At 41.3% G+C, this 24,648-nt stretch overlaps 1 protein-coding gene across 2 annotated transcripts in view; it reads left to right on the plus strand.

Annotated features, from left to right (window-relative positions):
• Window positions 1–15,582: 15,582 nt before the first annotated feature.
• MTO1 (mitochondrial tRNA translation optimization 1) overlaps window positions 15,583–24,648 on the plus strand; it is a 30,242-nt gene continuing 21,176 nt past the window's right edge. For both annotated transcript variants that reach the window (XR_014024490.1, XM_081312695.1), the window contains exons 1-5: window positions 15,583–15,925; window positions 16,531–16,730; window positions 18,426–18,543; window positions 22,223–22,512; window positions 24,138–24,250. Coding sequence is in view for 1 of the 2 variants with exons in the window: in XM_081312695.1 (XP_081168821.1) it covers window positions 15,703–15,925; window positions 16,531–16,730; window positions 18,426–18,543; window positions 22,223–22,512; window positions 24,138–24,250 (944 nt within the window). In the remaining variant the exon portion in view is untranslated. The remainder of the gene's footprint in view (window positions 15,926–16,530; window positions 16,731–18,425; window positions 18,544–22,222; window positions 22,513–24,137; window positions 24,251–24,648) is intronic.

Genomic DNA, 24,648 nt, shown 5'->3' on the forward strand with positions numbered 1-24,648 from the left:
TCCAGTTACTGAGTCCTTCCAGAGGACCTGGCATAGGCAGATTGGAAGTTTGATGCTCTTAAAGGTGTTGTCTAGGACAGGAGTGTGAAACTCGCAACATCACGTAACGTGTCACGACATATCGTGACTTTTTTTCCATTGCTGTGGGTGTGGTTTCGCCATGATGCATCCAGCCCGTGGACCGGCAGTTTGACACCCCTGGTCTAGGATCTAAGCTGTACTGAGTAAAGCTGCTTTTAGGTCCAAGTAAATACAATTAAAGCTGAACCTCGGTAATAGTAATTGCATAACTCCTTCCCTTTGCCCACAGGGTGCCTAATTTGGCTGGTTTCCTTAAGTTGCCTGAAGTGTTTTGTTTAATAATTTCATTTTCCAAGGTAACTCTATTCTGGATTCTATATAACTGTTGAAAATGGCTTGATGTATAAGAAAGAAAAGGGTCCCATAAATCTTTTTTATGCATCAACTATGAATTTATGGCAGTGAAAGGAAGGGAGTACTAAAGTTTACTTTTCAAATGCAGTTTTTTCCAAGTGCTGCAACTAAACCTATTGTCATTTGGGTTGGATAGGTAATGATAGGTTTGCTGTCAGATTTAGACTGGGTAAAGCTATTTTTGATGAACCACTGCAATACCATACCTCTGTACCTCCAACTCCTAGCCCCTTTTGCCAATCAAGGATACCTTGATTGAGGCTGAGACATCATGGAGAGTCAAGTTAATGCATCACCCTATTCTAAGCTTTGCCAGAGAACATCCACAAATATAATCAATGCCATAAAGGAAAGGTTGGAAACAGGATGGCAATTATCCAGGACTCTTGGATCCAAGTGATGGCTTCTTAAGTAAAAGGCATACTATAGTGTCTCCCATCAGGGATCAATTCTTACTGCTTGGAGCCAACCATATGTCTTTTAGCAAGCCATGAGCAACCAGGAAGGACATTGTTCTAATACGGTATATAGGTGGCTGCCCTCATACCCTGAGGACCCTGTCCACCTTGGAACAAGAGATTCAATCTCCTTCCAAGAGGGACTGTGTTACCTGAAACATGGCTACTGTTGTGTAGTGAGTTCTTTGGAGGCAGTAAGCGAGAGGAGAGGTTGCAAACAGGAACATTGCTTTATTGAGGCAAACAGGAACAGAACTGAAACAGAGACTTCTGCGCAGCTACTTATACGGTTGGCCACTAGGTGGCGGCCAATAGGTTTAAAGGAACCCATTCCCGCCCCAAATCATCCAATGATCTTCTTGGAGACAGCAAGTCTGGCTAGTCAGTGACCGTTACACAGACACACCAATTGAGCAACTTTAAGCAGCATTCAAACAGACACATGAAACAGTTCAAGTAAAATGCCAATACATTACAGCTACCATCTGGCAACCTGTGAATGCAGTAGGAGTGGAAAAATAACTATGTTTTGCCATTTTTTATCACCAAACGGTAATTCTTATCAAAGGCACTTACTTGTGTTTAACCTTATTTGCCTTTCATCCTTGTCCAGAGGTGCTCATTTCTTTTGTCATTTCATCTTCGAGAATTCCTTTGAAAACCAGGGGTTCCCTAAGATTTATGCAAGGTCTTGGATGAGGGAGGCTTCATTACAGGTAGCTATTGGAGGCCAGAGCAACAGACGTACTAATGACCAGAAATTGGGACAGGGCCCAAACAGCTGCAATGCTGAATGGGTATTAGAAGTCAAGATCTGCCTCTGTCAACTTCATAGAAGTTCTTACCTTCGTGGATATGTGTGAGTTGGGCGACTGTATAAATTTCTTAAATAGATAAATAGAATTTAGAAGTTTGTAAGTTCATGTAAGTTCATACCTTCTGCTAGAGGGACCTGCCCCCAATCTCCCAGTAGATGCTCACCACCCATCAACGTATTATTTTCTGTTCTGCTGCCACCCAATCAACTCCCTCTGATTTTTGTCCTATAAGGAAAAGCTCCATTAATACCGAATCAGCTGGCTGATCTGACGCTTTGTGTTCCATCTGCCTCATTCAGCAATCCCAGTCCCAGTCAGCCAGCTACCCCTCTCCCTGCAAACACATCACATCCTCAGTTCCACATACATTTTTAGTAGGGGCAACTCAGGGCCTAAAACAGCATTCTCAACTATCTTTATAGGGTAGGGTGACCAGAAGGATGATCACCATTATGGAAAATTATGTCGGTGTTCAGAGGTAATTTAGGAAAGGAAAAATCTACCCCTTCTACCATTCCCAGAATTATAGAATATTTTCTGAGCCCAGACGTGAAGCACTGGACATGGTGCTTGAACAGATTTTATTCTAAGACTATGATTTAGGATATCATATAAACACAGGCAATGTTCCTGCATCTTTGACCAATATGGAGAAGGATTTGCCATAAGGTCAAGAAAGAGTGCACTGAATTGTAATATTGCCTCCTACATGATATATGCAACCCCTTTTCTCTGTCACTGCAATGCTCTATGCTGAAGTTATTGATTAGAACCAGTTTGGACAATTGCAGGTGTCCCCAACCCCCAGTTCATGGGCCAGTACCGGGCTGCGGCATGCCAGCAACCGGGCTTCACAAATAAGCAAAGCCCCATCCACACAAAACCATACACCCTCCAGTCCACGGAAAAATCTCTCTCCATGGAACTGGTCCCTGGTGCCCAAAAGGTTGGGGACCTCTGGTCTAGTGGTTAAGGCAGCAGACTAGAAAGCAGAAGACTGTGAGTTCAAGTCCCACCTTAGGCAAGAAAGCCAATTGGGTGACTTTGGGCCAATCACTCAGTCCAACCCATTTAAAAGGGCTGTTGTCATGGGGAAAATAGGAGGAATAAGGGGTGCTGTATATGTTTCTAGCCTTGGGTTATTTGTAAAAATAAAAATAAAGGCAGGATACAAATAAATAAAAATTAAGATGGCAAAACAGTAGTATGGTAACCTCTGATCTGATGTGCAGTGGCACTAAATCACAGAAGATGGCAGTAAAAGACTGTAAAACATACATTTTTTCATCCACTGCAGTGATTCACTCTCTTCAACTAAAATTACACAATTAAGTAGAAATCTTTAGTTGCTTCTCTGACCTTTTGTTTTTCAGAAGCCCAAAACTTTTTCTTTGGCAATTGTAATGGAAAAGAAGCAGAGCAGTTACTTTGTAAAATACCGTACCCTTTCTTAGGCCATTATCTCTTATGCAGTTAGAAAGGTATTCATTTATAGTATCACCCAGCCCTTCTGACAGCCCGTCCTTTGAGGAGATCAATTGTCACAGTGATGGCTATATGACTGGAGAAACTGCTAGTTTAGAAATGATTGTAGAACCTGGAATGAACATGCCTTTATTCTAATCCGCAGGTTTTTTTTTCTCATTGAACGCTCAAAACGGAGTTCCGGCACCTTTTTTGGATGGAACCTTGTAGGATAGGCAAGGCGGGTTGTATGACATGTGTGAGTTCCGGCACCCTTTTCTTTTACAAAAAAAGCACTGCTAATCCGGATACCCAAGTCTAGCACAGCATATGCCTACATATTTGGAATTAACCATTATTAAGTTCAGTGGGAATTTTCAATAAACATTGATGGGAATGTAGTGTAAGAGCCAACCAGACTTCTAAACTGACAAGTGTTTTCTGCCCTGTCCCCTGTCTAGACTTTTTTCTTTCTTATTGACATTTGGCTTGTTATGTCACAGGTGCCTGTATGTTTGAATTGTAAAGTCCCAGAACACTTTAGCTTCTTCATTTTTTGTCTTTACTACTTGCAGGCAGATGATATTTCTTGCAGATCTTGCAATGACATACTGCTATTATGTCGTGCCGTTGTTTGTAATCAGTTCATGCAATCTTGTTTGGTTGGGCAGTTTACTGTTAGCTTGTTTGGCAGTTCCTTGATTGAGATATTGTTTACTTCCTTGATTGTTGGTGTGATGTTGATCTTGATGTTAATCTATGCTCATCTGAGTGTTGATTGCTGGTGGGGAGGTGTCTTGGTCTTTTTGTCCCCTATTTGGATTCTTGACTGAATTTTTTTGGCTTCTTGAATATAGAATGTTTTTCAGAATTTGAAATCTCAGGAAAAAAAACCTGAAAAAAATCAGAGACATTTTTTCTTCATTTTTCCCCCCATGATTCCTATGTAAATCTCCCGTGAAACAACAGCCTCTCAATATAATTATTTCACTTTGGTCCATTGCACCTTATCTTTGCCTATTTTGGTTAACTGTTTTGAATAGAATATACCTAGGAGAACATGTCTTTTAGTTCTGCCTCCGTTACATTGATCTGGCGTTGCCTCTGCCTCTCCCTGGCACCATTGGTCAACTCAGCAAGAACTGGCAAACAAATAACACAGTAACTAGTCCTTGTAAATATTAAACTTAACATGAAATTAATCGCTTTCGTTTTAAAAATGAAAATAATTAAAATCTATTAAAGTTAGAATGATACTCACTTTCTTCCATTCTTTGTAGCATGATCTTCACTTCATTCTTTTGCTCCATGATGTTTTGCCATATTCTGGCATGTCTTTGATTTTCCTCTTCGAGCTAAGATACAGAAATGTTAAGAAGCATACATCAGTCATACAACAGAAATAAGCAGACAAAAAGAGAAGCTAAAAGACAGGATTGTAAGGGGAATGAATTACTTACAGCTGTTATTCTGGCTTTGTTTTTTCTGCCTGCTCCACCTGATGCCTTGCCATGATTTCATCTACATGCTCCCTCTCTTTTCTTTGCCTCTGTCTATATTTCTGGAGACAGACCTGCCAAAAGAAGTCATTTTGAACACCTGACAGCAAACCAACTAGAGGAGGCAAATTTACTAAGTAAATCAGTGGGTGATACTGTCACAAGACTCGTGCTATTAAAGAAAAAACTACAAGACCCAGAAAGCTGTCCTGTCTTCCCTCAATTCTTCTCTAACCTACAAATACCCAGCTTGTAACACTTCTTCATAGACCTCTGGCAGAGATGGAGAGAGTTTTATTTCTGGCTGGAGTCATATCCAGTTGCATTCTGACCATTTGTTCTAAAGCACTTTGTAATAGTTAGGACAAAGTACAGTGATTTTAGGGACGTGGTGGCTCAGCGGCTTAGGACGCTGAGCTTGTCGATCAGAAGGTCGGCAGTTTGGCGGGTTGAATCCTGAGTGCCGCGTAACAGAGTAAGCGCCTGTTACTCGTCCCAGCTTCTGCCAACCTAGCAGTTCGAAAGCACGTAAAAATACAAGTAGAAAAATAGGGACCACTACGGTGGGAAGGTAACAGCGTTCCGTGCGCCTTTGGTGTCTAGTCATGCTGGCCACATGACCACGGAGACGTCCTCGGACAAGCGCTGGCTCTTCGGCTTTGAAACGGAGATGAGCACCGGCCCCTAGAGTCGGAAACGACTAGCACGCATGTGTGGGAGAACCTTTACCTTTACCTTTACCTTTACCTTACAGTGATTTTAGATTTTTAGCAACATCCTGATTAGAAATGAAGCTGCTGAGAATAAATAATAAATAATAATAACCCTAACCCTAAGCCTTCCCTCTACTTGTAAAAATCTGTAAGGGATAAAATGTAATCCTCTAGCTCTAAATAGATTTTTTAAAACAATATTAATATTACATATCAATAAATAATTCTTGTAAGAAATTATGATATCTCAGAACTGTGATCTGGAAAGAAACATATTAAAATTTTATTTGGGTTCTAAATATATATAAATTTCTGGAAATATTGCTGCTTGGAAATAATCATAGTACAGTTCCACAAAAACCACTTGGATATAAATGAATGAAAAAGGTTCATTTTTACCTGCTCTGCCTCTGCAGCTGTCAGTGCATAATGGATTGTTTTCTGTAAAGTTAAATCAGCCTGATATGATAGCAGCTAAGACTGAATTTACTTGAGATTTTCTTTGTTCATTTATCCGTGGAGCATGTCCATGTTGCAGTAGGTGGAAATCTACTGCTTCAACCTCATGTTGCTCTCACCATAGCTTGAAGACCCTCACTAACCATTGTTAAGCAACAATCCTCATGACCTCCCCTGACTTCTGTCTCTAGCCAGTGGCAGGGACAGCTGAAGCTTCTGTTCGATACGGTTCTGGGCTAATTACCATAGAAGACATTACTACATTTACTGTTCTGGTTCCATTATTGTGTGTAGTGACGTTGAGAGGTTTTTTGTTTTTTTTTGGGTGGAGAGGGGGAGAACAAACAACACAGGATCCAATCTCAGCTTGTTCATTTAGAGCCTAAACAGCCCCCAAATACTAGATCAGGCACCTCCCAGGGATATGCAATTGGTTATCATCAGTATATCCATGACACTGAACCTTCTCCATTGCTACAAAGGGACATGAAATAGTGTAACAACAATATTCACTAATTATTCTCTGCTGGGTGCTTCATCCCAGGGCTAATGACCAATGCAGTTTAGCATATCATGAGACTAGAACTGTCAGGTCCCCTCCAATTCATATTTTCAGGGCTCTGCCATTCTGAAGGGAGGGGGGAGGTTTCCCTCTGTTGGGAGGGGGGCTAACAGATGTGTTTCCTTCACTTCGTTCTCCCCATTTTTTGATGTATCTTTTTGGGTATGAAAAGGGGGAAGGATGTGCCAGGGACCATCTGCCTTATCTCCACTCCGTTGTAGATGATGCAACACCTGGGAACTGTCCCTTATCGCTCCAGTTCCCATAACGACTTTGCACCTGTGGATTGGTTGGAAACGAACTGGACAGTTGGGCACTGGGGAAGGATCGGTGAAGCAAAGTTTTAATGTTATGTTTTGAGCGGGAATTCTTTAGATCAGGGCTTTTCAACCTTTTCACCCATTGTACCACTTTTAGGATAGGGCAACATCCGAGTACCACCAGTCGCCTAGCAAGGTGTCAAAAACTTGATGACCAAAAAAAAAAAAGGAAAAAAGTGATGAAGTACAGGCAGTCCTCGACTTACAACAGTTCACTTAGTGACTGTTCGAAGTTACAATGGCACTGAAAAAAGTGCCCCCCAAGCCACAGCCGAGCAAGACACCTGCCTGCCCGCCCGGCAGCGCTTTTCCTCCTGTCCGAGATTTTCATTGTTGTGAGCATTTCTGTTGAGGATTGGCAGCGGGGGTGGGGTGGGGGGTGTTTGGTTTTTATTCCCCCCCCATCTGCTGGGTGGTTGCAGCAGGTTTTGGTCATTTCACATGACCCTGGACACTGTGACCATCATAAATATGAATCAGTTGCCAAGCATCTGAATGTAAATCACAAGACCCTGAAGATGCTGCAACATTCCAGCTGATCGGCGCTTCTTCTGGGCTCAGCAGACATGCCAGGATCAGTGCCAAGCTCCAGCTGGAGCCTGGCGCTGATCCTGGCGCTTCCACTGAGCCCTGACAGCCCTGAAGAAGCGCTGATCCTGGCACTTCCGCTGAGCCCTGACAGCCCTGCAGCTCCAGCCATCTCTCACTCAGGCTTGTGCAGTGCTACCACCGGTTCAGCTCATTCCCCTCCCCTGCTACCACTTTTCTAGGATGGTCACATACCACCTCCAGGTGCCAATGTACCACAGGTGGTACCCGTTCCACTGGTTGGAAAGCCCTGCTCTAGGTGCTGTACAAATGAAATATTAAAAACATGAGCGCCATATTCAAAATTTAAAAAGTGATGTTAAAAATGAATTAGGAAAAGGGATTTGAGGGCTCCACCCAGCCCCACAAAAGCTGCAGAGTTATGTTTCCCAGCCTTTCTGCAAGGCTGTCCTGTGAACACGTTTAAATTGAAAATATTAACACAATTCACCAAGAAAGGGCTTGAAAGATGTACAGATAGTTTTTAAATATTCAAGTTCAAAAGTTATCCTAAAAAGTATTCTAAAGCAATTTTTTCTTGTTCCTAGATTCCTTTGATTCCACTGGGTGTGACAGCTGTGGTCTGGGCAGACTGGGGTGAAGGCAAAGTGCTCTCCAACAAGGAAAAGCTGTATAAAGCACATAGCTGGATAGAATTCTGATTATGGAAAGATGGCAGATAACAGTGAAAAATAGTAAAAGTAGGCCAAGTTATGGGGACATTTCAGTAACATATGTCACTTTGCCTGTAGATTATGGAAAGGCTCTCCATAATACAATTTCCTCTTGGACTTTTCAGTTATTAAGGAGTGGTCTAGACACCATATGGAGCGTCTAAGAGCTCGTTCCGAAAGATCTACTGCAAGTCCTGGTTCTCCGCATTGTTAATGCAGAAGCACTGAACTGGATGAACTGAATCATAGCATTTTGGGTTCCCTTTCTTAGTTCTCAAGAAATGAGTCAGGATTTGGAGAGGCAAGAAAGAGATTCATGTGTAACATTTATTCTTTCTCAAAATTGCATGAATTATAAAGGCAGTGGTGTTGCATGATTTTTCCCCAGTATTAAAAAGCAGCAATGATAATTTGCAGCCTGGATTTGCATCTGGGCTTGCATTGCCCTTCGTGCATCAGTGTTGATGCCCTGAGAGCAGTAAGGCTTTTCCTGGTAATCCAAACTTGCTTTCAATGTCTTGTTTTTCTTTCCTATGGTATCCCTTTTAAAGATCCATTTTTGTAATTATAATTTCATTCTGTTACAAATGAATACATTTGTAGGAAACCAACATTCTTCAAAGTATTTAGTTGTTTCTGAACTATGCAACTCAAATTTTTTGACCATCCCCAATTTAACAGATTTCTGGTCTGCCGAAACAATGAGTTAGAGACACCAGCATTACCTCACTAATCTTGATGATGCTTTGAACTTCCATTTAAAATGGGTGGTGCTGTTCTGAAACAATTAACAATTAAAGCTTAGGGCAAAGCATAATTTTACTGTTTTTCTTCCATATAGGACAAAAATAGAAAAAGAGGGAAAAAAAGAACATGATAAGTTGCATGGAACGATTTGTACAGAAATTAGTGGGGCAGAAATAGCAGAAGAGATGGAAAAAGAGCGAAGATTCTTCCAATTGCAGATGTGTGAGGTAAAACATGGAACAAATTTTATTCTTCCCTGACACAAATGAATTGTGTTATAGGTGTTCTGTGGGAAAACTCTGAAGAGAACTTTGATTTTTCTGTTTTTTATTTCAGGGTATTTCTTCTGTTGGCACAATTACTTTCCGTTTTATCCATGATAAATCAACAGATTTGCAGATTATAAACCAGCCCCTTTGCTCAAAATATTTATATAATCATTTCATCCTAGGCTTAGAGGATTGTCTCTTTCATGCATTTAAGTTACCATCTGCTGCATAGTAGTGTTAGAAAATGAAAATTTCAGTTGATTTAGTTAAGCAGGGATGTTTAACAGCTGCTGAGAAAATGCTGCGGATGCCTTGAAGAGAAGTAATGGATCTTCAGCGTTTGCATTGTTCTGCAATAATCTGGTGGGCTAATTTTGGTTTTCAACTTGGTTGTTCTTTAGCCTTAAACAGTATAATGGTTCCTCTCCTGCTGCTTGGAATTATCTTTGGGGAAAAGATTGGGAGTCCAGTGGGTAACTTTCTCCTCTTTTCTTCCATTCCTGTTGTCTTCGCACACATGTCTACTATTTAAATTAACAGTGTAGCATCATGTCTAAATCAGATCAACTCTGGTTAGCATAGTGATTAAAACTGTTTTGAAACTGCCTTTCAAATCTTGGTTTGGAAATAAACACTAAGCAAGTCTACCAATCTGAATGTGATCCCAAAAGAAGCAGTAAAACAGTTCAGAAATGATGTAGGAAATTGGTGCCTTATAAAAGGACAGAAAAATAGAGGTCATAAGTCGAGGACTGCCTGTAGAGTAGCAGTCTACTCTACAGGCAGTAGAGAATGATATAAGTCAGTGGTGGCGAACCTATGGCACATGTGCCAGAGGCGGCACTCAGAGCCCTCTTTGTGGGCACGCGTGCCATACCCCGGGGATAGCAACCAGCTGCCCAAGGTCCCAGGTGGCTGGATGCATCCCAACATGGCTGGTTTCCCTCCCCCCCCCCGTCCCGTCCCTCCTGGCCTCACATGCTGTCCTTTTCCCAGGCATGACCCACTGCATCACCTCCTCAGCTGTCGGCCAGTTGTCCAGCTCAGAGGTGGCTTCTCTGAACTGCTGGCAGTGGGCTGCGGAACCCCAGAGTGTGCCGGTCGAGGAGCTGGCAGGCTGTGGATGGCAACAGACACTGTCGGCCCCCATGCACTCGCTGGCCTTTGTGTGCGGGGGCTGAGGGTGTCAGGCAGCAGCTGCCCCTGCCCCTGCCTTGCCTTGCCCCACGGCAATGGCACCCCTGCCCTGCGTCACCTCAGCCCACAGGACGAGCCTCCTGCCCACCGTCCCACCTGCCAGAGACCCCCTGGATCTCCCCCAACCCTGCCCGGCCCCCACAGGCATCCCTCCCAACAAGCAACTTCATGGTGACCATGCCCACTTTGGCCACATCCACCCAGTCTGACATGACCACCACAGCCACGTCCACCCAGTGGGCCATGTCCCACCTGGCACCCGGCGATAAATAAGTTGGTTTTGGGTTGCAGTTTGGGCACTCGGTCTCTAAAAGGTTCACCATCACTGATATAAGTAAAGCTGAAAGTGTCTCTGTAATTGTGTAGGGAAGGTTCAGTTCTCTGTTCCAGCGTGTGCTTTGGGATTCTTCTGTTTTTTATCCCTGTTGTGTCTCATTCTTCCCAACAATAAAAGAACAAATAACTTCATACTTAAAATACCCATTGGAAGAATCTTCTCAAAAAAGACACAAGGGGTTGCGATAAAGCGTTTATTGCATCTCTGTGTGTCTTTTCTTTTCGTTTTTTTTTAGTTAGATTCTGAGATCAATTAAGCAAAAAGAAATTAGTTGTTCATCTGAGCAGACATGAACAATTCTAGGTGTTTTGATAAATTGCTTGTTTTAATTTATGTGTAGCTTGTATAAAGGATACATTTGTTTAATATAGTAATATTTTTAGGTGGGAACTGCTTTCTAGAGTGGCTTGCATATAAAAAATATATTTGAAATTTGGACACATTTTTTTATTATTTGAGGAAAGCGACTAGCAGCATTGCTACAGCATCTTCTATTAAATAGTTACATGCAATAGGTTTATGTATGTGGGGCTGTGGGATGAAAATAATGGATTAAAATAGTTTACTTGAGAATCTTATACAAATTGAGCGCCCATGGGTTCCTTTATTTAATTAATACATCATTAATACATCATTAATTAAATCATTATTAAATTACTATTTACCCTTAAGTTTATTTATAATAACTAAGGGAACCTTCTCAGGCAGCATACTGTATACTCTACAGTGCCTATGCTGTTTCAGCCGATTTAAAAGACTTGAATATCACTTGTTCACTACTCTAATTCCAAAACAGTAAATATTTTTTTTCCTCTGCTTTATCAACAGTATCTGCTGAAAGTCAATGAAATCAAGATTAAGAAAGGAGTTGACTTGCTTCAAAATCTAATCAAGTATTTCCACGCGCAGTGCAAGTAGGTTTTTCATCATGATAACAATGTGCTGTCTGAAAACAATGTTCTTATTAGTTTGCATGGCAGATTGCATCACTGATATTTAAAAAAGAATCTGCACACCTCAACTATTCCACCTTTCACAGGTATTCTGTCAAGCACAGAGATTTAAAGGGTTGATTGTTGTTTTAAGGATTTATTATTTCCAATTAAATGAGGTATAATATTATGGCATATACTAATATTTCATCCTTAATTTCCATCTAGCTACTTAGACATAAATCTTGACATTAAAAAGTGAAGCAGGCTGCTATTAGGAGAGTGCCAAAACTTTCAAAGTTTGAAATAGTTCAAGCAAGAAATATCCCTTAATTCAAAACAGATCCTTCACATTTAAAGATAAGTTGTTCCAACTCTGCCAGAAGTGTTCCGAGCACTCTGAAAATGTTCTAAGCTCCAAAGAGTCCACAGTGCATTTTAAGCTCAAAATATTTCATGTTTTATAGAGCATTTCTATACCATAAGTTATAGAATTTGTCAGATTACTAACTGGGAGAGAGATTGGAACCTCATTCACTTGGCTAAAATAAGCAAGGAGAAACTGCAGAATTCTGATGTTCATCATCCCATCTTTGGGCACTATAGCAAAAAAACAATTTTCTTGTTAAAAATAGGGCTAAGCCAGTGTTGTTTCTAAGAAGGAAATTAGTTCACTGGGGTCATAGTGATTCAAAACACATAGTTTAATCTGCTTGCATGATTGAGAATTTAGCATTGGCAATTTCTATACAGATTAATACTTTGGAATATGCATTCCATAATATTGTGGAATACTTTTTCAGAGCAGGGAAAATTTGGGATTTTGACAACCTGTACTAGATGCTCTTACAAAATATTTGTCAGAGCCAATCAAAAAATGCTCATCTATCAGAAGGGCAAGCTTGCCATCAGAGATTATCTCTGCCAATCCATGGAAATATTGCTGTAGATAATTCTGATACTAGAGACTGGTGCTAAAGGCTTATTCTTTTAAGATAGAGAACTTTTAAGAACGGCAGAGAAACTGGTCAGAGCCAAAGGAGGCGCATCTGTGGACATCATGTTGCTTACTCATGTTGGGAGATTTTAATAATTTTAATCTCAAAATATCAGATCTTAAACAATCAGGAGTCTTGTACCGTATTTTCCAGCGTATAAGACGACTGGGCGTATAAGACGACCCCCCCAACTTTTGAGATGATTTTCAAGATTTTTCGTCTTATACACCGGAAAATCAGCGAGCCCGGGAAGGCACGCCCTCCCCTCTCACTGTGGAGGAAGCAGGGTAGGCTGGTGTCTGGCGGGAGCCGGCAGGGCAGTCCTGCGCACGCGCGCGCTCCCCGGCTGTTAAGGAGCACTCCTTAGCAGCCGGGGAGCGCGCGCGTGCATGCGCAGGACTGCCCTGCCGGCTCCCGCCAGACGCCAGCCTGCCCTGCTTCCTCCACAGTGAGAGGAGAGGGCGTGCCTTCCCGGGCTCGCTGATTTTCTGGCGTATAAGACGACTGGGCGTATAAGATGACCCCCCCAACTTTTGAGGTGATTTTCATGGGTTAAAAAGTCGTCTTATACGCCGGAAAATACGGTACCTTTTCTCCTTTGAAACTCTCTTCTCAAGAGAGTTTTAAGAGTGTAGGAAGTCCTTACTTAATGACCACAATTTGAACTGGAGTTTCTGTTGTTAAGTGATTATTAACCGAAACATCACATGACTGCTCCTTTTGCGATGTCAGTTTTGGTAGCTCCGGAATGGATCTTCTAAATATGAAGTCTGGTCACGCCTGGGCATCATGCCAGTAGATGACAATACATTATATGTAGCTCAGAGTTGAGCCGTAGAGTCCTTGGTGCTCCCTGAAGTTGGTTATTTGCTTACAGGCGGTTCCTTACCTGAAGAGGGAAACTTATTCATTGCTGGAAAGGGGTGGGGTTTTCTCCCTCTTTATATACAGCAACTTATCCTGCCAGTGTTGTTGGGGCTGCAGTTTTGTCTTTGGTTGTTCCTGGATTAGGATATTGTTTCTACTTGGATGTTTGTCAACCATGGAATTATGACTAATAAACGCTACTAATTTGAAACTCTCTATAAACCCTATAAAAAGGGTTTCCTTTAGGAAAAGAACTCTACAACATAATTCCTCTCGTTTATAAAACCTGCCAGGGAATAAATGGAATAGTCTCGAAAAGGGATGATACATGTCCTCTTTCAATGTCGTGGATCAGCAAAGAAGTGTGGCATGTGCATAATCACATGACATCTCTGAAGTCAAGCAGCCCCTGTGGATAGCTGCCCAATGAAGATCAGTCTGTATGTTTTCCTCCAAAAGACGTCAGAGAAGTCTGTCAGGCCAAGTTACAAGAGTGCATGAGCAAAATTTCCCAGGCCTAACAAATACAATCCTCAGACGCCTGTTAGCCATTGTTATCACAGGCAAGAGATGGCAGTGTCCATTGAAGGAGACTCTGCTGGCATTCCCAGGCTCTCAACTTCACCCCATGTTTTGTCCTTCTCCTATTCTTCAGTATTGGCCTTTGGTCACATCTGGCACCACCTCACGGTACCAGCGGTCATCAGGGCACAATTGCAGTATGCTGGGAACAGTGGGACTATGGCAGTTCTGAAACTGAAATTCAGCATTTTGAAATATGACATCATTGCCCTCAGTGGGGCTCAAATTCAGCCAACAGTTTTAAAATGCTTAAAATGGACATTTATTTCTATTTTGGTATCCTGCCTTTATTATTTCTACAAATAACTCAAGGAGGCAAACATAATCCAGTACATCTTCCTCCTCGTATTTTTCCCACATCGAGAGAGCAACTGGCTCACAGTCAGCCACCTAACTTTCATGACTAAGGCGGAACTAGAACTCAAGCTTTCTAGCCTGGTGCCTTAACCACTAAACCACAGGTCTGCAACCCGCGGCTCCGGAGCCGCATGCGGCTCTTTCAGCTGTCTCCTGCAGCTCCCAGTCCTCTGCCATGTGCAGTCCAAAAAAAAAGTTCAACCAATCAATTCAAATATGCAGGGTAGGTGCATATCTCGCCTTGGCTCCACTCTTCAGTCAAACCCTGTTCTGCGCATGCGCGCATGTACACGCATGTGCACACATTTTTTGCGGCTCCCAGTTTTTCCTTTTGTGAGGGAACCGGTTCCGAGTGGCTCTTTCACTGTTTCAGGTTGCTGACCCCTGCACTAGACCAAACTGGGTATTTATAAATGGATAGCACACATTTATATCATATACGAGGGACACGGTGGCTCAGTGGGTTAGGATGCTGAGCTTGTCGATCAGAAGGTGAGCAGTTTGGCGGGTCGAATCCCGAGTGCCGCGTAACAGAGTAAGCGCGTGTTACTCGTCCCAGCTTCTGCCAACCTAGCAGTTCGAAAGCACGTAAAAATGCAAGTAGAAAAATAGGGACCACTACGGTGGGTAGGCAACAGCGTTCCGTGCGCCTTTGGTGTCTAGTCATGCCGGCCACATGACCACGGAGACGTCCTCGGAAAAGCGCTGGCTCTTTGGCTTTGAAACGGAGATGAGCACCGGCCCCTAGAGTCGGAAACGACTAGCACGCATGTGCAGGGGAACCTTTACCTTTATATCATATACATATTTAATGAAAGCACTTTGGTGTCCATAATACTAGCTGTAATGCATATGATAGGCTTGAGTCTATATGGTGCCGTTATTTAGTTTATACAGCTCACTGAATCTTTATTGCACAAGGTGGGTTCATGCAACAATCTAGACGAGGGGTAGGCAACCTCGGCTCTTTTATGACTCGTGGACTTCAACTCCCAGAATTCCTGAGCCAGCTGACAAAACATGCTGAATGCAAATAATGCCACTTGGATCATCCAAAACAAGGACCGAATCTAGCATGATTTCCAAACGAAAATTATAATCCCTAAGGGAAGAAGGCAAGCCCAGCCCAAGCATCTCATTCTGCCCGCTGGCTCAGAATCTTTGACTTTCCGCCAACGGGAGTTTTCCTTTCATTTCCGTTGCCCTTCAGTCACTTAGGCCCCAGTCGTCACGCCCACTCGCCATTGCGCATGCGCACACTTTCCCAGCCGTAAAACGTATATCACCAGGTGCCTTTGTCGTCAGAGTCAAGATGGCAGCGTCCAGCGAGTGAGATGGGGCTGGTAATTCCGGGCTCTCAATTAAACCCCGTTTCTGCCGTGGTTTACCCGACGCCTCGGTGATTTATTCACCCTTCTACTATCGGATGTTGCCCTTCGGTGGCGGCTGGCGCCGCCTCGCCGTACCGGCGGTCATCGGGTCGCGGTTGCAGCGTGCGCGTAACAGCGGGAGCGCGGCGGACGAGTCGGGCAAGTCAAAGTATGACGTCATTGTCATCGGTGGGGGCCATGCTGGCGTGGAGGCCGCAGCCGCGGCTGCCCGGGTGGGAGCCCAGACTTTGCTCATCACGCACAAAATAGACTCCATAGGTAAAGCCTCTCCTTTAAGTGGCATGAACGTGTGAACAACCTTGAATGTGTTTGAACACAAAGCTAGTCATCCTCATTAGGCTACTAAAAAGGAAAAAGTTTCCTAGTCGTGTCCGTCCCTAGGGTACTTACCTCCATTATTATCCCCTCCATTATAGCTATTTGGATTTGTTGCATTGGCCAAAGACACGTAATTGGATTAATTGTGTCAACTATGGTCCTGTTAACAATTTAAGCATGCTGTGTGACTGTACCTACGTGTTTTACTTTCAAACTTCTTTCCAATAGCGTTTGCTAAACCTTTTCTTTTACATTTTAAATGTAGACTGTTCTTCCAACTGCCCAGTAATGTAGAACATTGTGGAAGTTACGTGGTTTCCATAACACAACTGTAGGATATGGAATTGTTAACCTTTTTGCTGCATTCTAGCCATACTTTGTTAATAAATACAGATGTCCTAGTACTAAATTGCTAGGAAGTTGCTATTTCCAGCCCACAGGAACTATTTTGGTGCCTGTCAGCCTTTACACCCATTTTTATGTGTGTGTTTCTTTATATGATACATAAACTTCTATATAAAATTTGAACCTTGTGTTTGATGCAGGACAAATGTCATGCAACCCTTCTTTTGGTGGAATTGGGAAAGGACATCTCATAAGAGAAGTGGATGCACTGGATGGGGTCTGTGGTCGAATCTGCGATCAATCTGGAGTGCATTACAAAGTGCTAAACAAAAGAAAAGGACCAGCAGTCTGGGGTTACAGGGCACAGATTGACCGAAAGCTCTACAAAGAGAACATGCAGGTGAGATAGCAAAGAGTAAAGTGGAAAAATAGGCATCTTAGACCGCTATTTTATTTCCTGGAAAAAAGTCTATCCAATTGGATTTACTAGATATCAAATGAAAAAAACAACTGCTAAATATATAAACAAAAGATTCATGAGTTCATTGTGGATTCTATGTATAAAAAAGTGCTTTCTTATAGCATTAATTCTGAGACATTTTTGAAAATGTCCATTAATCGCATTAATTTTAAAAATATACATATTGCCTCTTACAAGATGTTATTGTTAGTTGCAAAGTCGTGTCCAACCCATCGCGACCCCATGAACAACGTTCCTCCAGGCCTTCCTGTCCTCTACCATCTGGAGTCCATTTAAGCTCACGCCTACTGCTTCAGTGACTCCATCCAGCCACCTCAGTCGTCCCCTTCTTCTCTTACAAGATACTGAAGGAATATATAAGGCTTCAGATGCAAAGCTTTAATGGGAGAAATCCATGTTGTAATAATGCATAGGGAAAACATCTCTTCATATTTTTGAAATTTGTTCCTTATAAAACTTATACCTCAATCTGGAAATTGGGAAGACTTTTACCAATTTCCCCCCTCTTTTTGCAGCACTAAGAACTTTTTCCTCCACTATTCCATATGGTTCCAATTTTTCTAGAGAAATTTGGAGGGAACAAGGGATTTAGAAGAGTGAAGCAGCGGTCTTTGTCCTACCAACAGAATTGCTCCATTTAGAAGACTACCTTTAATTCATATGTGTGATTTATTCTGTTCTTCCCCATTAACTACTCATATGAGCAGACCTAGAAGGAAAAATAACATCATCATATTATATAGCCCTCAAGTGTTAGTCTTTATGAAATCAAAACAGCATACCAAAATAGATATTCCAATACTTGGGAAAGTTAAAAGCTTGAAAAGAGCTGCTTTTGAAGAAAACAAAATCCAGGGCTGATTGTGCTTAATAAGGAATGCTGGTTGATTGTCAAGGGGGAAAAAATAGAAAAGGGGATATTTTGTTCAAAGCTTCACTTGTAAAGTCTAAATTTTCTTTATAATTTATCATCTCAGCCCTACATTGTACAGATCCTTTAGTAGAACACTTTGCAAAGTGAACAAAGCATCTGTCTGAACCTATTGCTTAAGATGCCAAGGTTGATATTTTTCCCAAACACTTAAATCTTGTCTGGCTGGGAATTTGCTTCTTAATCTTCCGAGTGTGCATGTATATGCACAGAAAACAGCTCTACCACAGTTGCCACCAAAGCATAGTGAACAGTGCAACATCCATCTGCAAGTGCAGAAGGAAGCTTTTCTTGTTTTGTGAAATATCCTTTTGGATGGTTTGCCCAGCTTCATTAAATGTTGCTGGTTCACTGTAAATAGTGAAATTGTAAATATTTAGGAAAGTGCAATAAACAAACTAACAAAAGCTATTCTATTTTTCTTATACATTGGCTTACATTTTAATAAAGTCATGTAACATGGGAAATTCTTAAGTGCAATAAAGGTATCCTGAAAAAAAAAGATTTATTTGTCAGTAGCAAAGTGGAACCTGAATTTTTACCCAATGGCTTGCACTCAAAGAGATATCCTTGAGATGGAAGAAAGGTTCCGTGCTAGTAATTGGAAGGTTTTTATTTACTTTTCATTCCATTGAAGATCTTGACCAAGTAAGGGTGTTCAATTCTTTTTTCTTCCCCAGTAGAAAGAAATTCTGCAAACCCCACTCCTGACCACTTGTGAAGCATCAGTGGAAGATCTACTGCTGACAGTACCAGAGCCAAATCATCCTGGAAAATCCTCTGTCGGTGGAGTCATTCTGGGTTAGTATTGGAAGAAAGTGCTGCTTCCTGAATCAAGGTTTCCATCCATCTTCACCGAGAACTATTCATTGCTGTGGAAATCTGTTTCAAGGCACTGGAGAAGCCTAGTGGCTGTCGGTGATGATTCCTGCATAAGGTTTCCATAACTGGGACTTCTTCCTCCCCCCCCCTCCAAGTTATTTGTTCAGGTGCTGTTTTGTAAAGTAGTCTATGAGAACATCTGACTCCATTCATTTGCATTAGAACACGTTGGCAGGTGGAATTCGGTTTAGAAATTAGCCCAGTTAACTTTATAGAAATTAGTTTTGCTTATTTTTCAGTCAATATAATACGAGAGAAAACTTTTAAGATATCTGAAAACTTTGGGTCCAGAAGCCCTCTGGCTCGCCACGCTTTGACTCAGTCTCCTGCTTCTTGGAGTAGCAGTTTGATAGTTATTTCCATCACCACTTATTTGCATTGGAGGACCTCACCTGGTTTAACTTCCTACCTAGTAGTTTTTAGGCTAAAGTGGAAAAAAAATGATTGCTGTAGTGCCCCCTTCTGGTGAAACTAAAGGTCGTGGCCCTTTCCCTGCCTGGTAATAAGTTAGTGTTAAAGGGTATAAAGATAAAGACAGGTTCACTAATAGAGCGGAAAACTCTCTTTTGTTTTAAATATTAGAATGCAGGTGATGAATGAATGGAACAAACAAAGAATCCCAACAAAATATATGAAAGTAAATATTGGGATTCTGGCAAGTCACATAATGCGATTGAACTTTTATCCAATAAGGGTAAGCTGGGGTTTGTTTTTTTCCCCCCTAAGTATTAAGACAGCTTTCCTGGAGATTGGGTTCCGATTGATAGAAATATCCTTAAATTGTGCAGAGACACAAAAAATAATTCTAGTACACAAAAAATAAAGATTAATCTTAGTTCTAACAAGACTTTTTTTTTCTACTGCAGGCTTGAATCAAATTTCCTGTTTTGATTTGCAAGCAGTCCTTGCTTAACACCCACACTTGGGACTGGCAACTCTGTCGCTAAGTGACAGGGTCATTAAGCAAGAAATCATACAACTGCAATGGACTTAATACACACGGTCTTTAATCGAATCAACTGCAGTTGTTAAGTGAGATATCATGTGACTGCAATCTTACAGTTTTACTGCTGGCTCCTTTTATTGGTTCTGCTTATCAGAAGCGAGCAGTGAAATGGTCAGATGACCATGTGACTGCAAGACGCTCAAAGATCACATAGGCCCATCAGATGCAGAGCCCCTGAATGTTGATCATGTGACAGCAGGGATCCAGTGATCAGACATAAAGTTGCTTTTTCAGTACTGTCATAACTTTGCTAAGTGGGAGTTGTTAAGAGAGGAATATCTGTCCTGGTTACCTAGAAGTTCCACTTCTATCAGTTGGAGAATGCTTACAGCTCGCTGTGTCTCTCCCCTAGGAACGCTTGCTTCCTTCTGCCTTGTTCTGGCGTTCTACCTCAGTTTCCCAAAAGAGCAGAACCACCGCCTCATGGAGGGGTTGGGGTGAATCTGCCATTTGCTGACGTGCAGAAGCCTATATGGATATGGGCTGTGTCTGAGCTTGTCTGAGTAGAGAGAGTGGCAGGAGAGCTGCAGTCCTGGGAAAGCAGGCTGACTATTCCCAATAAAAAGATTTATGGGTGTGATCATATAGTTATAATCTTAATGAATTAATACCTGTATGTTTGCTTCGATTGTTGGGAAAAGTGCATATCCATTCTGAGGAAGGAGTCACACGGTGTTTTCAGGCTGAAAAGCCACCAGGAGTTTACTCATTCTGTAGCAGCCCAGATGTAGCTTTGCCTCACATGAGAGAATTCAGAAGCTTCTGCAACTACAAAATGCTTAATGGTTATTTAAATCTGTTCATGAGAGAGAGAGTCAACAAGGTGAGCCCTCTGGCATGTCTTCAAAATTGATTCCATTTTCAGAAAGTCAATTTTAACCAGAAAATGATGAAATCCATGTACTTGTTTGTGATAAAGCAAGGCATTCAGCCGCATCCTGTGGTGGAGGAATATAAGTGTTTCCCTTTATATATCACATTGAGACAAAGTGGGAATGGTTTAATTTTGCAAATCTGGGCATTAGAAATTGTACATTTATTAAATCTATATTCCACCTTTAGTTATCTTTACAAATAACTCAAGGCAACAAACATCCAATACACCCTCCTTATCCTTTTTTCCTCACAACAACAACTCTGTGAGGAGAGTTGGGCTGAGAGACAGTGACTGGTCCAGGGTCAGCCAGCCAGTTTTCATGACTAAGGTGGGACTTGAACTCACAGTCTCCTACTTTTTAGCCTGGTGCTAAATCAGCCTGGCTCTAAATCAGCCTGACTCTAAATTTAGCCTGGTGCTAGATCAAACTGGCTCTCCAGTTTTGTACACCAGTTTATACCTGGCTTAGGGTATACCAACCGTAATGGATAGCTTCAAAATAATTGTCAAAATGCTTTCTGACCTGGAGATAGGATTTTTGAGGTTAGGATTGTGTTGGAACATTTTTACAGTTGACACAGGAAGCAGAAAATTGACGAGTGCTGATTAGATGGAGCAATGTTTGTTACTTGACCTTTACATCCCTGCTATTAAGGGCAGGAAGTCCTACTGCCAAAACAGAAGTGAGTTCAAACTGCCAGTCTGATTGTGTCTTGTACATAAAATGGTGGAGTGCCATCTTCTTTCCCTTATGCAGTAATACGTCAACCTTTTTCTAGGTTGACCTTGAAAAATATTCAAATTTTTACAAGACTTTTTGGCTCAGGATAGTAAATTATTTTATTTTTGGGTTTGTGATTTAGTTCAAGGTGTGACTCGTATTCATAAAAGATCAGACTAAATACATATATCGTAAAATAGAGGAGAATTTATACATAAACCTTTGTTGTAGATGAGATGATATAAGTGTAAGATACAGAGTTTAAACATTAACTTTGTATGTCTTGGAGTGGCATTCCCTAAATTAATATCCTTCAGATATCTTAGAACTGCAACTTCCAAAATTCTGAGCTATGCCTGGAAGATACCAGGTTGAAGCTGCTTTAGAATTTTAGACAATTTTGATGTGATTTTTTTTCTTTTCTAAATTTTAGCTATCTGTATTGATATAAACCTGCTTGCTCAGAAAACAGTAGATGTGTCATGGTTCTGACTAAAGAGTTCAAAGAACATTCAGGCATTGTTTATTCTAAAAAAGTCTATAATTTTTTTATTTTATTTTAATTCCATTTATATCCCGCCCTTCTCCGAAGACTCAGGGCAGCTTACAAGCTTAGCAGTAATGAGAACGAAGCATGGGCACTCATGGATGGATGCCAAAATCTGAATTCTCCTCCCCTGAACACATCTTATCAAACACAATTCTCTCCCTTAATTTAAATGTCATAAATCACATTCTCCAATTAGCTTAAAATGCAAGCTTCACTTCCGTTATCTAGCAGGCCATTCCTTATCTTATTTAAACAACCAGGTTAGCATTCTCCTCCCCCCAGCTTCATTTTATTCAGAGCAAAACCGTGTAAAGAAAAAGGCTGCCTCTTATTTTGTCAGAGCAAAAACCTCCAATGTTTGCAGCGTTTGACAAGATGCTTACAATCAAGGCAGAAGTTAGTATGATACATGGTCTGTTTCATTTTCTTTTTTGCCATCCCCAGAAGATGGAACAAAAGTCCATTCTGGGAGTGTCATTCTGACTACAGGAACATTCCTGAGAGGGATGGTTCTAATCGGATTGGAAATGCATCCCGCGGGACGAATGGGAGACCAGCCCTCGGTTGGCCTGGCTCAGACGCTGGAGAAGATTGGATTTACCATGGGAAGACTCAAGACTGGAACTCCTCCACGGTTGCTGAGAGACTCCATTGATTTCACTCATCTTCAGAAACAGGAGGCAGATAACCCTCCTGTGCCGTTCAGCTTCCTCAGTGAAGCTGTGTGGATTAAGGTGGGCCAAAAAAAATGCAGGGGAGCGCATGTATATCCATATAGTCCTGGCCTTTTCCAGCATGTGAAAAGACATGGCTGTTTACATGTGGAAGGGGTCGGGATGGCTAGGGGATTTCATAAAAGAAACTCTCATAAATCATGGCAGAAGGCTATCTAATGCAGCATTTGGTGACAGTTCTCAGAGGATAGCTCAAAGCAGGATATAAGTTCTACCTCAGTTCTAGGTACAATCACAGTTGGTTACAGTTCTATTCCTGTATGTTTCTATATGTGGCAGGGAGGGACATGAAGATGGTATTTCTCTATTTTTGTTTTAGGAATTGCTGTGTGTGTGTGTGTGTGTGTGTGTAAATATATATAAATAAAGTAAAGGTAAAGTTTCCCCCGCACATGTGTGCTAGTCGTTTCCGACTCTAGGGGCCGGTGCTCATCTCCGTTTCAAAGCCGAAGAGCCAGCGCTTGTCCGAGGACGTCTCCGTGGTCATGTGGCCGGCATGACTAGACGCCAAAGGCGCACGGAACGCTGTTACCTTCCCACCGTAGTGGTCCCTATTTTTCTACTTGCATTTTTACGTGCTTTCGAACTGCTAGGTTGGCAGAAGCTGGGATGAATAACAGGCGCTCACTCTGTTACACAGCACTCGGGATTCGACCCACCAAACTGCCGACCATCTGATCGACAAGCTCAGCGTCCTAACCCACTGAGCCACCGCGTCCCTCTATATATAAATATATATATATAAAAATAAGTAAGTCCTAACGTTTTGGGGACCAGGTTTCATTAGGTCTTTGAATAGTATTCTCAAGTCACCTTCTAAAAACTGGTGGATAGAGCTAGCAACAATTAATTAAGATTGTTATAATATATTTACAATCAAGATCACTATAATATATTTACAATCAAGAATGTTTAGTGAAATGGGAAGAATCTTTGAGGACTTTGTATTCCAGTTCTTGGGAATAGTATGTTGCTTAGGATCTCAGATTCTGTAATTGTGGTTTAGAGAATTTAAAGGATAGCTTTTAAAAGCCATTTCCTTGTCTCTCCTGATATTTTTCTAATACAGACTTTCCAAATATGATTCTTACACTTTATCCTCATTCCCTTCTTGAACATTATATATACGTTTATATATTATTTAACACTGTAGCATTTAAGATTAGTGCTTGATGCTAATGGTATTAAAAATATTTGTAAAACTATACATTAGTGCATCAACGCTTCCTCAGCTGATGCAAGATTTCTCACTGTTTTCTTCCTTCCTGAGCATTCCCTAAATCTTTTCCATAAATTCCTCAATTTTTCCAGGCAAATTTGTGGCACATGCAGGAGAGAGAGAATCTTTATCCAGCCAATAGATCCTAGATTGTGATGATTGTATTTAACTGATTGTTGAGCAAAGAATAATTTTAAAAATGGGTCACCATTAGAAAGAATTAGATGCTCAATTTTCTGAATGACATTTGATTAATCTAGTAATATTTTGCATTAGCTGGCGAAGAAGTTCTAATTACCTTTTGATTTTTTTCCCATTGAGTGGAATCCAAAGTCAACCTAATATATATTTGGCATGTATAAAAATTATTTAATGCATTCACCAAATCCTGACAATTCTTTTACAGCCAGAAGATCAGTTGTCCTGTTATTTGACTCACACCAACCCTGAGGTAGAGCAGATCATCCATGAGAATCTTCACCTGAGCAATCACATCACAGAAACAGTAAAAGGACCCCGGTGAGTCTCTATTACATTTCTTCGTGTGTGAAGTGCTAGGCTCAGCAACCTTTCCAAATGGCAAGCACTGTCAAACGATTTGTATAAAGTTGTAGAAAAAACAAAAGTAGGTTTTAAACATTTGTTATAGAATTTTATTTTTTAAAAATGAACAATATCATGTGATAACCCTCTGGGATCTTGTTTGCTTTTAGTTTCTTTCAAGCAATTGATATGAATTGGTTGTTTGTGCTGTCTTAAGAGTTGCTGCTGTTTTCTGTTATTAACATTTTATTATATTGTAAGCCATTTAGAATTGGTTTGTGATTAAAATAACCATTTTTAAAGTCAGCTGTTTTCTATCTGCAGACATGTGAAAAAGAAAGTCCACCCTCCGAGTTCTATGGTTTTACTTATCA

The sequence above is a fragment of the Vipera berus genome (assembly GCF_964194415.1).
Source record: "Vipera berus genome assembly, chromosome: 1".
Taxonomy (NCBI): domain Eukaryota; kingdom Metazoa; phylum Chordata; class Lepidosauria; order Squamata; family Viperidae; genus Vipera; species Vipera berus.